The sequence below is a fragment of the Chelonia mydas genome, chromosome 21 (genome assembly GCF_015237465.2).
Source record: "Chelonia mydas isolate rCheMyd1 chromosome 21, rCheMyd1.pri.v2, whole genome shotgun sequence".
NCBI lineage: Eukaryota > Metazoa > Chordata > Testudines > Cheloniidae > Chelonia > Chelonia mydas.
The window spans coordinates 16,108,516-16,123,171 of NC_051261.2; the positions used below are offsets into that span (position 1 = coordinate 16,108,516).

A 14,656-nucleotide genomic window follows, 5' to 3' on the forward strand; every position below is an offset into this window, starting at 1 on the left:
CATCAAAAACATCTGCTGATCTCCTCCAGCCTTCTTTCTCGCACCTCAACCCTCCAGAGGCCAAATGTGGGACCAATGTGCCCCCTCAGGGCAACTCCCACCAGCCTGGAAGCCCTTCCTCTAGGGACCCAGGAACATGCCACCTTTTCACCCCACCATGACCTTTACAGTCATGTTCCCCAGTTCTTCAGAGGTTTTAAAACAAAGGGAACAGAACAATGCCAAACCATGTGAGACAAGAGATCAGAAATCCAGATCCAAGCGGGTCGGCTTCAAAGAGCTTCCCAGCAAAGTTTCTGCTTCCAAGAGATTTCTCAGCCCCGGTTCAGGAGTAAGTGGAAGTGGCCTCTTGGCATTGCAGGATGATGTCTCATGCCTGTGGTGTCCATGAAAAGTTCACTCTTGGCCAACTCTGCCTACCTACAGTTCTCCCTCCACATTCACCTTCTGCGTCCTTTATGTTTCTCCTTGCTTTGGAAGGCCATCTTTCTCCCCTTTGGAGGGCTGTTGTACAGAATCATACGTCCATTCTGAAAAAATTTTGCTGTTCTAAAAGCTTTTGTTTTCTCCCACACACATGCAGCACAATGCTCAAGATACAGCCAACGGATCAGAAAACAAGAGACAACCCGAGACTGTCAGCTCGTTATCAAACTAGATTTGTAGCTTTTTGGTACTGTTCTACATAAAAGCTTTGTAATTCGGATGGCTGTGCAGAGCTGTCCTCAGGCAGGTCACATTAGAAGGAGGGATCTAGGAGAGAGAGAGAGATAACATGAGGGTCTTCAATATTAGAATGGAGACCGTTTGGAAGGCATACAGAGAAGAGCAACTGAAGGGGCTGGAAGGAGTGATTTATGAGGAAAGATTACATTATCAAATGAATCCAATCCTTCCCTGGTGTAATCTCACTGAGATGTTTTGAATTGCACCAGGCATTAATTTAACCCAATACATATAGATTGGCTAAACTATGACTAAGGGGAAACATGATGATTAGAAGGTACAAGCTCCTCAGTGTATGTCTACACTGCAAGCAGGAGGTGTGACTGCATCACACGTAGGCATACCCGAGATGGCTTTGATCTTCTCCAGCCTTCTTTCTGGTACCTCTCAACTGTGATCAAGCTAGCTCGCTGAAAATAGCAGGGTAGTTGCAACAGCCTGGCTGCTGGTACAGGCTAGCTGCTCACGTACAGACCCAGGCTCTGGGACAGGTTTGTATTTGGGCAGCCAGCCTGTGCTTCTCCGAGTGCCACCCTGACTTCACTGCTATTTTTAGTGAGCTAGCTCCCTCAAAGCTAGCACAGTGTAGACATACCCAAAGAGGAAGAGGCATTACTTAGGGTGTCACAAAGGCATGTAAGTAGAAGTAATGGGATGAAATCAACAAAGGGAACGTTTAGGCTGAATATGAGTGAGCTGTGTTAGGCTGTGTCACGGTCTCCTAATGGAAGTGGTGGGAGAGCTACTTGGGGCAATTATAATTAACTGGAGAATATGCTGTAGAGAACACCCATGCACTAGCCCCTAGGGGCATTGCCTAGTTGTGACCTAATTGATCTTCTCATCTCCAGTTCTTCAGTTCTATAATTTTTCTGTGAGAACCAAACTATGTTCTGGGAATACAGGTAGGGTATGCTCAAGGGCTCCCTTGACGTTTGATCTTGTTCATTCAACTTTAGTACTTTAAACCTGTGTCTGAGTGAAAAGTAACAGCAGGCCAACTTAATCTCTGCTGTAAATCAGTGGAGTTGCACCAGAGAGGAATTGGTCAGTCTGTCCATACAGACAAGATTGGAACTTAGAAGGCTTTCCCAGCCCAGGATTTCTCTGTGACTGATGCAAGTAACCTAAAGGCTGTATAAGTGTTAGAAGCAGGTAGAAATTCCAATGATTTTCCCCAGGATCACTCTGGCCTCTAAAGTTTCTTATTTTATTCTGTGGAGTACAAATATTGTGGCTGAGATGCTGAATATGCTTTGCAGAAGTAAAACAAAAGTGTCTCTCTAGAAATTTCTGGAGGTGAAGAGTCTCTTGAGAGACTAATCTATTCTGTGACCAGGGCACTTGGCCTAAATTTATGCATGGCTCTTCCAATCTGCAAGAATGACTTGGGTTAATTTCATGCCTGTTGTGAGTTGTTGAATCATGTCATGGTACCATGAGTAATTATTCCCAGTGGGCCAGATCCAGAGGTCCATTCATTCATTCTTTAGTCACTGATTTCAGTAAGAGCTCTGCCTGCGTGTCCACTGAGTTAGAAACTGAGTAATGTGTGCTGAATGCTGTTGCCTTCCTTTTCTTACCCATACAGAATCCCTGCTCCGTCACACTCATTCTTTCATTTCTGATCTGGATCCTGAATTATCCCCGTGAGGAACTCACTCCAGCCTAGCTCATGTCCTTCCCCCTCTGTACTCACCTTCTCGTTTTCTTTGTCCATCTAGATCCAGCTTTCTCCCTATTGCTTCAGCCACTCTCGCTATGGCTGGTGCAAGAGTCTTCTCTCCTGCAGCTTCTGCCAGCTGTATTGGTTTTTATAGAGGCTGGTAGGGGCAGTGTGCTGGGACAGAAGCTGAGCCCTGATTAGGGGGCGGGGCTTCTCTGACTAGGGGTCCTATAAAGGTAGCCAGCCAGTCAGGCAGCGGCACAGACAGCTGCAGCAGCCCAGGAGCTGGCAAACCGAGCTGGAAACGGGGGAGTTTGGGGGGAAGACTAAGAGCCAGGCAAAGGAACAGGTCGGCTAGTGAAGGGGGGGTGGGGGGGTGGTGTTTTGGTGCTCACTGGGGGTTTGTGTTGCTGTGGGTGGTGGTGTTTTGGTTTGGTTTGTGTTTCCCGGACTAACAGGACTTAGGTGGGAAGGCTATGACAGATACAGAGGCAGCGGTGGTAGTGACCAGAGCAGTGGAAGACACAATGAAGATGACTGGATGTAGAAGCTGCAGCATGTACATGATCCTGAAAAGAGTTTCGTCTTCATGAAGTGCCGCCTGATAGAGCTGATGGAAGAAAAGATCTGAGGACTGGTGATGCAGGTGGGGAGACTGGTTGAGTTTAGAAGGGGGTTCGAGCGGATGATGGAGCAAAGACATGAGGAGGCTGAAGGGAAAAGCTCAGATTTGCAGATGGAAGCGGGACCGAAGAACTCTGAGGGGACACTGCTGGGTGAGGAAAGTGGACAGTGGAAGCATGTGACTAAGAGAACCAGGCAGAGGAAAAGACGGGGCAGTGAAGGAGAAAGAGTTCAGGAACGGGTTTACGGAGTTGGAAAATGAAGAAGGGGCACAGCAGGTGGTCACTAAAGGTGAGAGGCCAAGGAAGAAGAGAAGAGCAGATAGTCCTATTGGAAGAGAGCAAGAGACATTGGAGATAACACCAAATATGAGCCCCAGGAGGATACGGGATGTGTTGCAGAGAACTGCAAGGGACAATAGAAACCGAGAGGACTTGCGGCCAGATGGAACAGGGGATACACTGGAGAATTGCACCATTGCCAGGAAAAGGCAGGTCTATGTGATTGGGGACTCATTACTGAGAAGAATAGACAGTCCTGTAACAAGAGCTGATCCAGAGAACAGAAGGGTGTGCTGTCTGCCGGGTGCTAAGATACGGGATATGGACTTGAGGCTGAAGAGGATCCTAATGGGAGCGGGAAAGAATCTATTGATTATCCTTCATGTGGGAACATATGATACCGCTAGATTCTTACTGCAACATATCAAGGGAGATTGTGCCAGGCTGGGGAAGACGCTAAAGGAAATCGAGGCTCAGGTGATCTTCAGTGGGATTCTGCCTGTTCCTAGAGAAGGGCAACAAAGGTGTGACAATATTATGATGCTCAACAGATGGCTCAGGCAGTGGTGCTATAAAGAGGGCTTTGGGATGTATGGCCACTGGGAAGCATTCATGGACAGAGGACTGTTCTCTCGGGATGACTTCACCTGAGTAAGGAGGGGAACAGACTTCTAGGATGGAGGATGGCACAACTGATCAAGAGAGCTTTAAACTAGGAATTCAGGGGAGAAGGTTGGGAGATGTCCAGGTAATCTCCACGCCAGTTTTTCTCTTTGAGAGGGAAGAAAACGAAGTAAGAAAGGATACAGCCATGGGTAGGAGAATGGACATAAGGTGGAAGGGCAGTGTACATACCAATCTAATAGGTAATATTGGTGGTAGAATGCCTGTGCCCAATCGGTTAAAGAATGTGAGCGAAGCCAAACAGCAAAAATTAAGATGTTTGTACACTAATGCGAGAAGCCTAGGTAACAAAATGGAGGAACTAGAGCTACTGGTGCAGGAAGTGAAACCAGATATTATAGGGATAACAGAAACATGGTGGAATAGTCGTCATGACTGGAGTACGGGTATTGAAGGGTATGTGCTGTTTAGGAAAGACAGAAATAAAGGCAAAGGTGGTGGAGTAGCATTGTAAATCAATGATGAGGTAGACTGTAAAGAAATAAGAAGTGATGGAATGGATAAAAGTCACATTGGGGAAGAAAGCTACTAGAGCCTCCCCTGGGATAGTGCTTGGGGTGTGCTATAGACAGCCAGGATCTGACGTGGATACGGATAGAGACCTCTTTAATGTTTTTAAAGAAGTAAATACTAATGGGAATTGTATGATCATGGGAGACTTTAACTTCCCAAAAAGAAAAGGAGTACTTGTGGCACCTTAGAGACTAACAAATTTATTTGAGCATAAGCTTTCGTGCGCACGAAAGCTTATGCTCAAATAAATTTGTTAGTCTCTAAGGTGCCACAACTACTCCTTTTCTTTTTGCGAATACAGACTAACGTGGCTGCTACTCTGAAACCTTTAACTTCCCAGATATAGACTGGAGGACAAGTGCTGGTAACAATAATAGGGCTCAGATTTTCCTGGATATGATAGCTGATGGATTCCTTCACCAAGTAGTTGCTGAACTGAGAAGAGGGGATGCCATTTTAGATTTGGTTTTGGTGAGCAGTGAGGACCTCATAGAAGAAATGATTATAGGGGACAACCTTGGTTCAAGCGATCATGAGCTAATTCAGTTCAAACTAAATGGAAGGATAAACAAAAATAGATGTGACGGGGGGTTTTGATTTAAAAAAGGCTAACCTTAAAAAATTAAGGAAATTAGTTAGGGAAGTGGATTGGACTGAAAAACTTGTGGATCTAAAGGTGGAGGAGGCCTGGAATTACTTCAAGCCAAAGTTGCAGAAACTATCAGAAGCCTGCATCCCAAGAAAAGGGGGAAAAAATCATAGGCAGGAGTGGTAGACCAAGCTGGATGATCAAGCATCTCAGAGAGGTGATTAAGAAAAAGCAGAAAGCCTACAAGGAGTGGAAGATGGGAGGGATTAGCTACCTTACTGAGGTCAGAACATATAGGGATAAAGTGAGAGGCCAAAAGCCATGTAGAGTTGGACCTTGCAAAGGGAATTAAAAGCAATAGTAAAAGGTTCTATAGCCATATAAATAAGAAGAAAAGAAAGAAGTGGAACCGCTTAACACTGAGGATGGAGTGGAGGTCAAGGATAATCTAGGCACAGCCCAATATCTAAACAAATACTTTGCCTCAGTCTTTAATGAGGCTAATGAGGAGCTTAGGGATAATGGTAGGACGACAAATGGGAATGAGGATATGGAGGTAGATATTACGACATCCGAGGTAGAAGCCAAACTCCAACAGTTTAATGGGACTAAATCGGGGGGCCCAGATAATCTTCATCCAAGAATATTAAAGGAACTGGCACATGAAATTGCAAGCCCGTTAGCAAGAATTTTTAATGAATCTGTAAACTCAGGGGTTGTACCGTATGACTGGAGAATTGCTCACATAGTTCCTATTTTTAAGAAAGGTAAAAAAAGCAATCCTGGTAACTACAGGCCTGTTAGTTTGACATCTGTAGTATGCAAGATCTTGGAAAAAAATTTGAAGGAGAAAGTAGTTAAGGACATTGACGTCAATGGTAATTGGGACAAAATACAACATGGCTTTACAAAAGGTAGATCATGTCAAACTAACCTGATCTCCTTCTTTGAGAAGGTAACAGATTTTTTAGACAAAGGGAACACAGTGGATCTAATTTACCTCGATTTCAGTAAGGCATTTGATACAGTTCCACATGGAAAATTATTAGATAAATTGGAAAAGATGGGGGTCAATATGAAAATTGAACGGTGGATAAGGAACTGGTTAAAGGGGAGACTACAGCGGGTCACACTGACAGGTGAACTGTCAGACTGGGAGGAGGTTACTAGTGGAGTTCCTCAGGGATCGGTTTTGGGACCAATCTTATTTAATCTTTTTATTACTGACCTCAGCACAAAAAGCGGGAATGTGCTAATAAAGTTTGCAGATGACACAAAGCTGGGAGGTATTGCCAAATTAGAGAAGGACAGGGATATCCTACAGGAAGATCTGGATGACCATGTAAACTGGAGTAATAGTAATAGGATGAAATTTAACAATGAAAAGTGCAAGGTCATGCATTTAGGGATTAATAACAAGAATTTCTGTTATAAACTGGGGACGCATTACTTGGAAGTAACAGAGGAGGAGAAGGACCTCAGAGTATTGGTTGATCACAGGATGACTATGAGCCGCCAATGTGATGTGGCTGTGAAAAAAGCTAATGCGGTCTTGGGATGCATCAGGCGAGGTATTTCCAGTAGAGATAAGGAGGTGTTAGTACCGTTATGCAAGGCACTCGTGAGACCTCACCTGGAATACTGTGTGCAGTTCTGATCTCCCATGTTTAAGAAGGATGAATTCAAACTGGAACAGGTACAGAGAAGGGCTACTAGGATGATCCGAGGAATGGAAAACCTGTCTTATGAAAGGAGACTCAATGAGCTTGGCTTGTTTAGCCTAACTAAAAGAAGGCCGAGAGGAGATATGATTGCTCTCTAGAAATATATCAGAGGGATAAATACCGTGGAGGGAAAAGAATTATTTAAGCTTAGTATCAATGTGGACACAAGAACAAATTGATATAAACTGGCCATCAGGAAATTTAGACTTAAAATTAGATGAAGGTTTCTAACCATCAGAGGAGTGAAGTTCTGGAACAGCCTTCCAAGGGAAGCAGTGGGGGCAAAAGATCTATCTGGCTTCAAGATTAAACTCAATAAGTTTATGGAGGAGATGATAGCCCAGGCAGAAGTTATTGGCTCGATACAGGCATCAGTGACTGCGTAATGACCTGTGTTATGCAAGAGATCAGATTAGATAATCATGATGGCCATTTCTAGCCTTGAAATCTATGACTCTCCATCTATTTTCCAGTCTCAGCTGAAACCCTCTCTCCTCTGCCTCTGTTTCTTAATTTCTATTTCCCGCTGTCACTCTTGGTCTTTGTAGATTTATAATTGAACTCTGTAAAGCATTCTGGGTAAACACTACCCAATATAAAGTTGTACTGAACTGGCAAATAACGTCCCATGGTAGCCATTTGCAAGATGCCCTGGTGGCAATGAAATGCTATCTTACATCACACACATGGGTGGTACACAGAAGATGATATGCCAGGAGCCATCCATAGGGTCAGAAGGGACCACCAGATCATCTAGTCTGACCTCCGGCATATCACAGCCTGCTACCATCACCCACGCACTAGACCCAATAAGTGCTCTGGGATCTCTAATAACCATGAGCAGTCAGGACCCTGGTTTTCTCTCTCATCTGATGGCTGCATCTCCAGCATCACAGGCCCTCTAGCACGGCACTGGGGCATTGGGATCAGCACAGAGTGAGTGTGCACCCTGCTGAGCCCACCACTCTGCTCCCTGTGGCACCTTGTTTTTTCTTGGAGTCTCCCATCTGAATACGGACCATCCTTCAGTAGATTCCAAATTTGCCTTTCTATAGCACTTATTTGGCCCCATCGCCACAGTATCTGAGTTCTTCCCAATCTGTAACGTGTTTATCCTCACAACCTCTCTGTGAGGCATTATCTCCAATTTGACAGATGCAGACTGAGGCAGGGAGACTAAGAGACTTGACCAAGATCACTTTACCTTTTATGATAAGCATGGCTTTGCTGACCACATGGCCCAATTCATTGGTGGCTTCCACCTTGTACTCTCCTTCATCTCTCTTCGTGACACCTGGGATCACCAGGCAGCAGACACCAAAGTCATTTGTACTGAAGAAGGTGTGGTCTTCTGAGAGATCCCTGCCATCCTTGTACCAGGTGATCTTAGGTTTTGGGTAGCCACTCACTGCACAGCTCATGTGACAATCAAATGCTGTGGTCACTACATGGGGCTTCAATTGGAGGAGGAATCTTGGAGGCATATTTTGATTCACCCTCCTGTATTTGGGTAGTCTGACTTTAAACTCATCTATAAGAGACATAAATACACACTCAGCGACTGCTCCAGGGGACTTAAAGGCTGGGTGCAGAAGCATCCTCCACCCATAACACTTAATAATTGCATTTGGCATCCACCCTACCAAATTGACAGGGCCTGGCTCCCTAGGTCAGGAGAGCGTTCATGGCTCCTTCTGTGAGTTGCCATGCAGTGGCCATATGTGTAAGGCCCTGGCTCTCTCTGCGTATTATGAACCCAGTTACTGTTACTGGGAGTTCCTTTAATCCAAGCATTGAGACTCAATAAAAGGGGACAGAACTAAAAGCTTTGTTGATCCAGTCTGTGCTGCATGCAGTACCCAAAAGTCCTCGTCTAGAATGCAATAGGCGCAGTATAAAGCCTGAGCTGTATTCTCTACAGGTAGTTTCCTCTTAAGTTTTCCGAAGTCCCAGTCAGGAATCTGGAGGGGATCACTAGGTCTTTGGCATATGGACAAGGCCATGGCTCCTTCTACAGGTCATGAGGATTACACAGTACCAGTCTAGCTCCTGCAGGTCACCTGGTCCTTCCCAAATGGGGTTGGGTCCTCAACTCCTGCAGATTGGATTGTGTGGCTCCTTCTTAAAATTACCAAGTCCTCACCATTCAGGTCATAGCCCTTGGCTTCTGTGGAACTCACCTAATTTCAGAGTTTGCTAGGAATTAATTCTCTTGGAAGCTCTTACCCATATAAGTAATATGAGCCGGTATATTGATGGGAATGGAGAAGCCCAGCTTCACTGTTCCCACTGATCTGTAAACATTCATGTCCAGCAGGGGACATCTTTCCTTGCCCAACAGTATTTCTTGGGGATATGTCAATGGGCTCTCATCTGGGCAGACAGCATACATATGGGGACTGGGACACACTGACAAAGATTTATAAATGGGATAGTTTGACTGAGACCCAACAACACAGGTGCACTGATAGATTTTTTTTTAAAAAGCCTTTTTACCCTTTTCCTTTTGCATGATCCAGGGCTGCACAGTTTCAGATGGATCACTGGTTCCCATATAAGTTTTGGCCACAACCCTAAAATAATACCCGCGGCCAGGGATAAGTTTGGTGATGGTAAACTTGTTGTTGTAGATCAGGTCAGCGACCACTTGCCATGAGCCCTTGTTGGAGTCACGTTTCATGACTACATAGTACAGGTTACTTTCCCACTTCTCTGTCGGCGAGGGCTCCCAGATCACTGTCACTGTATTAAGGACTTTCTCTTGCAGAAGAATAGGGCCAGGGGACTGTGGGATAGCTGCAAAGTGAAGACAAATAGTATGGAGGGAGTAGAGAAAGTGGTAAGTTTAAGATGTTATAACAATTCTGCAACCCCATAAACTTCATGGAGATCAGATATTTTGAGCATTGTGGCCAGCTAAACTTGATGGTCATTAGTGGGAAATGAACTCTGATCCCTTTGCTCCAAATATACAGGTCCTCCCATCTGGATTAGGGAAATTCAGCATTACTGGACTGGTATTAGAGACCCTCTCTTTCCCTTCTATTAGAGAGCTGATACAGCTGTGTTTTTATAAACTGGAAGTGAAGGAGTTGACAAGGCTATAGAGTTCTTATGGTTGGACACAGGTACTTTGTTCTGTTTGCTAACTGACATTCACAGAGCCCTGTCATGGACTGAGACACCTGGCTATATTATGGACTGTATAAGTTGGCCCTCTGATAGCTTGTACTATCCTAGTCCTCTCACAGAATACGGCTGTGTCTCTGTTGGTGGTACCTGGCTGGGTCTTGGATTGTAATTTAATCAATGGATGCCAGTATTCTGTAGCCCTGCCCTAGACTAAACCACCTGGTTTTTGGACTGTCATCTCATGAAAGACCGTATTATCTAGCCCTTTCCTTGTCCACAGTGCTTAACCCCATCAAAACTGACAGTCCTCTACTCAGTCATGGGCTGGAACCTCTCCCTTAGGATTTTATTCTCCACCAAACCTGCTATGCATGTTACCTGCGACTTGGACTTGGAAGCTGAAGGATTCTTTTTTTCCCCACTCGTTTTGGAGTATGATGGTATAGAGCCCACTGTCAGAAAACTCAGCTGATGGAATCAAGAGTTGGCTGAGGCCATCTCTGGTGCTCACTATGGCCCTGCTGGGTAGAGGAAGCCCATTCTTTAGCCAAGTCACCTCTGGAGTTGGGGATGCCTATTAAAGATAAACACCAATTATAAGTCAATCTGCTTTTCTTTTGTATTTATATCCTGTGTACCTATAGCTTCCTTGCTTTGTCCTCAAGTGTTTCCTTAGCTGTAACTTGTTTCTTTGCCCTGGAACCATGGCCAACAAAGGGTGTGTTGCCCTAAGCTGTTTCAATATAACTAAGTCAGAAAATATTTATTAACTCAGAAGTTGTAGTTGACAGATAGGCAAGAGTAGCCCTATTAAAAGCATCTGCTGCTTTTTGGAGGGAAGAAGACTCCTGTCTGGATGATTGTTCCATTTTTCCTTCCGGTCCCCCTCCCTCCTGATGTCACATTGCAGTGACTTTCTTTCAGCCTAGGGGAACTGGATGTGGCTCCCTGTATTGCTCATCAATGCCACCTTGAGATCAGCCAGAAGGTTTTCTCCCCTTCTCTTCAGTAGGGACCAAACACCAGATCTCACCCATAATGCTCCCAGCCTTTGCCAACCTGCAAGAGTAAGAGGCTAGATCTTTGAATCAAACCTGTGCCTTTCACATGATACAATCAAGGTGTACCACTGCTCTTGCTGTTTAGTTTGATGAACATGCTCAGCAGGACATTGTCAATTCTCCTACCTTCAGTTCTCACAAGGAAAGCAAGGGATGGGTGCGGGGAGTGATTAGTTGACACATCAAAATCTGAGACGTTGGTGCTAATATTTTACACTTCTTTGGTGCCTTCCATCATCAAGAGTTTAAAGTGCTTTACTTTACACACCTTAATGAATTATCTGAACTTCATAACTCCCCTCCCCCATGAAGAGAACCATTACTATCCTGATTGTACACATGGGGAATGTATACGAGGTGCAAACCAATTAGATGACTTGCCCAAGGTCATGTGAAAATTCTGCAGCAGAATGAAGAACAGAACCTCAATTATTGTCGTTATTTTTACAACATGGAATCATATGGAGGACTCCTTACAAACATGCTTCAATGCTTACTTCAAAGGGCGTGTGCACTCGGATACAACTTCCCGCTTTTATAATCATAAAGTTTTTCATAGTGTCATCTCTTAGGAACTTGGGACTAACTGGAATGCAAAAAACAGTGAACACAATTAAAAGCTGCATCTTGTTACAAGGTCGCTGACAGATTTTAACTCAAATACACTCAAAATAGCATGTCCAGTGTGCTAAAGTTCTCTCCTCCGGCTGGCTGCCTGACATATCTCTGGCAGTATTAAGTCAATGGATCTCTTTCACTGAGTGAGAAGTGCCAGAGCACTCGCTGAGCATCATCTTTCTGTATTTACAGAGTGTTGATGACTTAAGATTAGGATATTGCCAGCAAGTTAAAGAAGTATGGGCTGGATGAATGGACTATAAGGTGGATAGAAAGCTGGCTAGATTGTTGGGCTCAACAGGTAACGATCAATGGCTCCTTGTCTAGTTGGCAGCCGGTATCAAGTGGAGTGCCCCAAGCGTCGGTCCTCGGGCCGGTTTTGTTCAATATCTTCGTGAATGATCTGGAGGATGGTGTGGATTGCACCCTCAGCAAGTTTGCAGATGACACTAAACTGGGAGGAGAGGTAGATACACTGGAGGGTAGGGATAGGATACAGAGGGTCCTAGGCAAATTAGAGGATTGGGCCAAAAGAAATCTGATGAGGTTCAACAAGGACAAGTGCAGAGTCCTGCACTTAGGACGGAAAATCTCATACACTGCTACAGACTAGGGACCGAATGGCTCAGCAGCAGTTCTGCAGAAGAGGACCTAGGGGTTACAGTGGACGAGAAGCTGGATATGAGTCAACAGTGTGCCCTTGTTGCCAAGAAAACCAATGGCATTTTGGGCTGTATAAGTAGGGGCATTGCCAGCAGATTGAGAGACGTGATCGTTCCCCTCTATTCGACATTGGTGAGGCCTCATCTGGAGTACTGTGTCCAGTTTTGGGCCCCCACACTACAAGAAGGATGTGGAAAAATTGGAAAATGTCCAGCGGAGGGCAACAAAAATGATTAGGGGACTGGAACACATGACTTATGAGGAGAGGCTGAGGGAACGGGGATTGTTTAGTCTGCGAAAGAGAAGAATGAGGGGGGATTTGATAGCTGCTTTCAACTACCTGAAAGGGGGTTCCAAAGAGGATGGATCTAGACTGTTCTCAGTGGTAGTAGATGACAGAACAAGGAGTAATGGTCTCAAGTTGCAGTGGGGGAGGTTTAGGTTGGATATTAGGAAAAAAAATTTCACTAGGAGGGTGGTGAAACACTGGAATGTGTTACCTAGGGAGGTGGTGGAATCTCCTTCCTTAGAGGTTTTTAAGGTCAGGCTTGACAAAGCCCTGGCTGGGATGATTTAGTTGGGGATTGGTCCTGCTTTGAGCAAGGGGTTGGACTAGATGACCTCCTGAGGTCCCTTCGAATCCTGATATTCTATGATATTCTAAGAGGGAAATACTGCAAAAAAGGTATTCACAAATGTTTGAATAGAAACCATGAAATCTCCTCAACAGCATCTGTGACCCCTCTGACTTGCTTTTCACAATCATGCAAATGAACTTTTCTTCACAGTAATGCTTGTGGAAAAGGAAAGTGGTGTGAACACTCGTTCCTATGTCTGTTCACAAGAGCATTGACTTCAGGAGTATTCATCTGGACAGCTCTTTGAGGGCTTGGGAGTCATCCAGTCAGCTAAAACGATATCATGTAACCTGGATATCCTAGAACACAGTGCAAATAGTGCATTAGAAACAGTGAATAGTCAAAGCGACAGCCACAGCAACCAAGTTCTGAGTGACCCGTGGGCTGAAGCATGTTCACAGAAACCATTGTTGAATAATTTCAAACAGCAAACAAGTTCATACAAAATCAAAGCCAGTTTCCCGATAATTTATGAACAGAAAAAGAGTGAAATTCACTGTTTATATTGTTTGCTACCCTCCTGAGCATGAAACCCCATTGCTGTCTCTGCAGCAGGAGGGAGAGAAATAGCTACTCAAGTATAGACCCACTTTTGCCCTATCTCCTAGTGTGTGGCACAGGGGCCACACTCTAACCAACAACAATGCATTAGGATATTAGGCTGAGTCACAGAATCATTTTGAAGAGCTTTAGTCCATTATGTCAAGAGTGAAACCCCTCACCTCCCTTTTTATCTGGGCCATTATTTTATATTGTACAGGTACAACTGAGACCGAGGCTTCATTGTGCTAGGTGCTGCACGTACACATAGACCCTGCCCCTAAGAGCTTGCTGTAGAGACAAGTCAGCCAAAGGATGGGAGGGGAAAGAGAGACACAACTGAAATGATTTACAGCAGGTCAATGGCACAGATGGAAAAAGAGCCCATGTCTTCTGGCTCCCAGCTCAGTGTCCTAGATCGTATCACGCTCCCTCATTAAAAAATATATAAAAACTTCTCCATTTGTTTGGGTTTTTTTCTTTTAAAGGCTCTGAGTGTATGGCAGATCCAGCCTCTTAATAACAGACAACTGAAAGTGCAACCTATATCTGGCTGACTGGCAAGGATGTTACAAAAAATGTGACCCTTTTATTGAAAGTTTCCCAGCATCAGGCTAAAAACTGGAATGAACATGGGATCTGGCATATGAGATCAAGTCACTGGTCCATCTGATTTGATATCCCTGCTTTGGCAGTGGCCAATGGTTGATGCCTCAGATAAAGGTGAAAAACCTCCATAATACGTTTGACCAATGCTGAACACAAGGTGAAAAATGTCACACCCTGTGCAATGTAATTAAGCCAACCTAAGCTCCGGTGTAGACACTGCTAGGTCAATGGGAGAATTCTTTTGTCCACCTCTCGGAGAGATTGGTTTACTACAGCAATGGAAGAACCCCTTCCGTCACTGTAGTCTACACCAGTGGTTCTCAAACTAGGGCCCCGCTTGTTCAGGGAAAGTCCCTGGTTTGCTGGGCCGGTTTGTTTACTTGCTGCGTCCGCAGGTTCGGCCGATCACGGCTCGCAGTGGCTGCGGTTCACCACTCCAGGCCAATGGGGGCTGCGGGAAGCGGTGCGGGCCGAGGGATGTGCTAGCCGCCCTTCCTGCAGCCCCCGTTGGCCTGGAGCTGCGAACTGCGGCCAGTGGGAGCCGCGGTCAGCCGAACCTGCGGAAGCAGCAGGTAAAAAAACCAGCCC

At 45.1% G+C, this 14,656-nt stretch overlaps 1 protein-coding gene across 1 annotated transcript in view; it reads right to left on the reverse strand.

Moving 5' to 3' along the window:
- Nucleotides 1–739: 739 nt before the first annotated feature.
- IGFN1 (immunoglobulin like and fibronectin type III domain containing 1) overlaps nucleotides 740–14,656 on the reverse strand; it is a 49,526-nt gene continuing 35,609 nt past the window's right edge. Inside the window, exons 17-21 of the mRNA XM_037885336.1 lie at nucleotides 11,498–11,586; nucleotides 10,318–10,513; nucleotides 9,304–9,603; nucleotides 8,012–8,338; nucleotides 740–753 (exon numbers count right to left, since the gene is read on the reverse strand). Of these exons, the coding sequence (XP_037741264.1) occupies nucleotides 740–753; nucleotides 8,012–8,338; nucleotides 9,304–9,603; nucleotides 10,318–10,513; nucleotides 11,498–11,586 (926 nt within the window). The remainder of the gene's footprint in view (nucleotides 754–8,011; nucleotides 8,339–9,303; nucleotides 9,604–10,317; nucleotides 10,514–11,497; nucleotides 11,587–14,656) is intronic.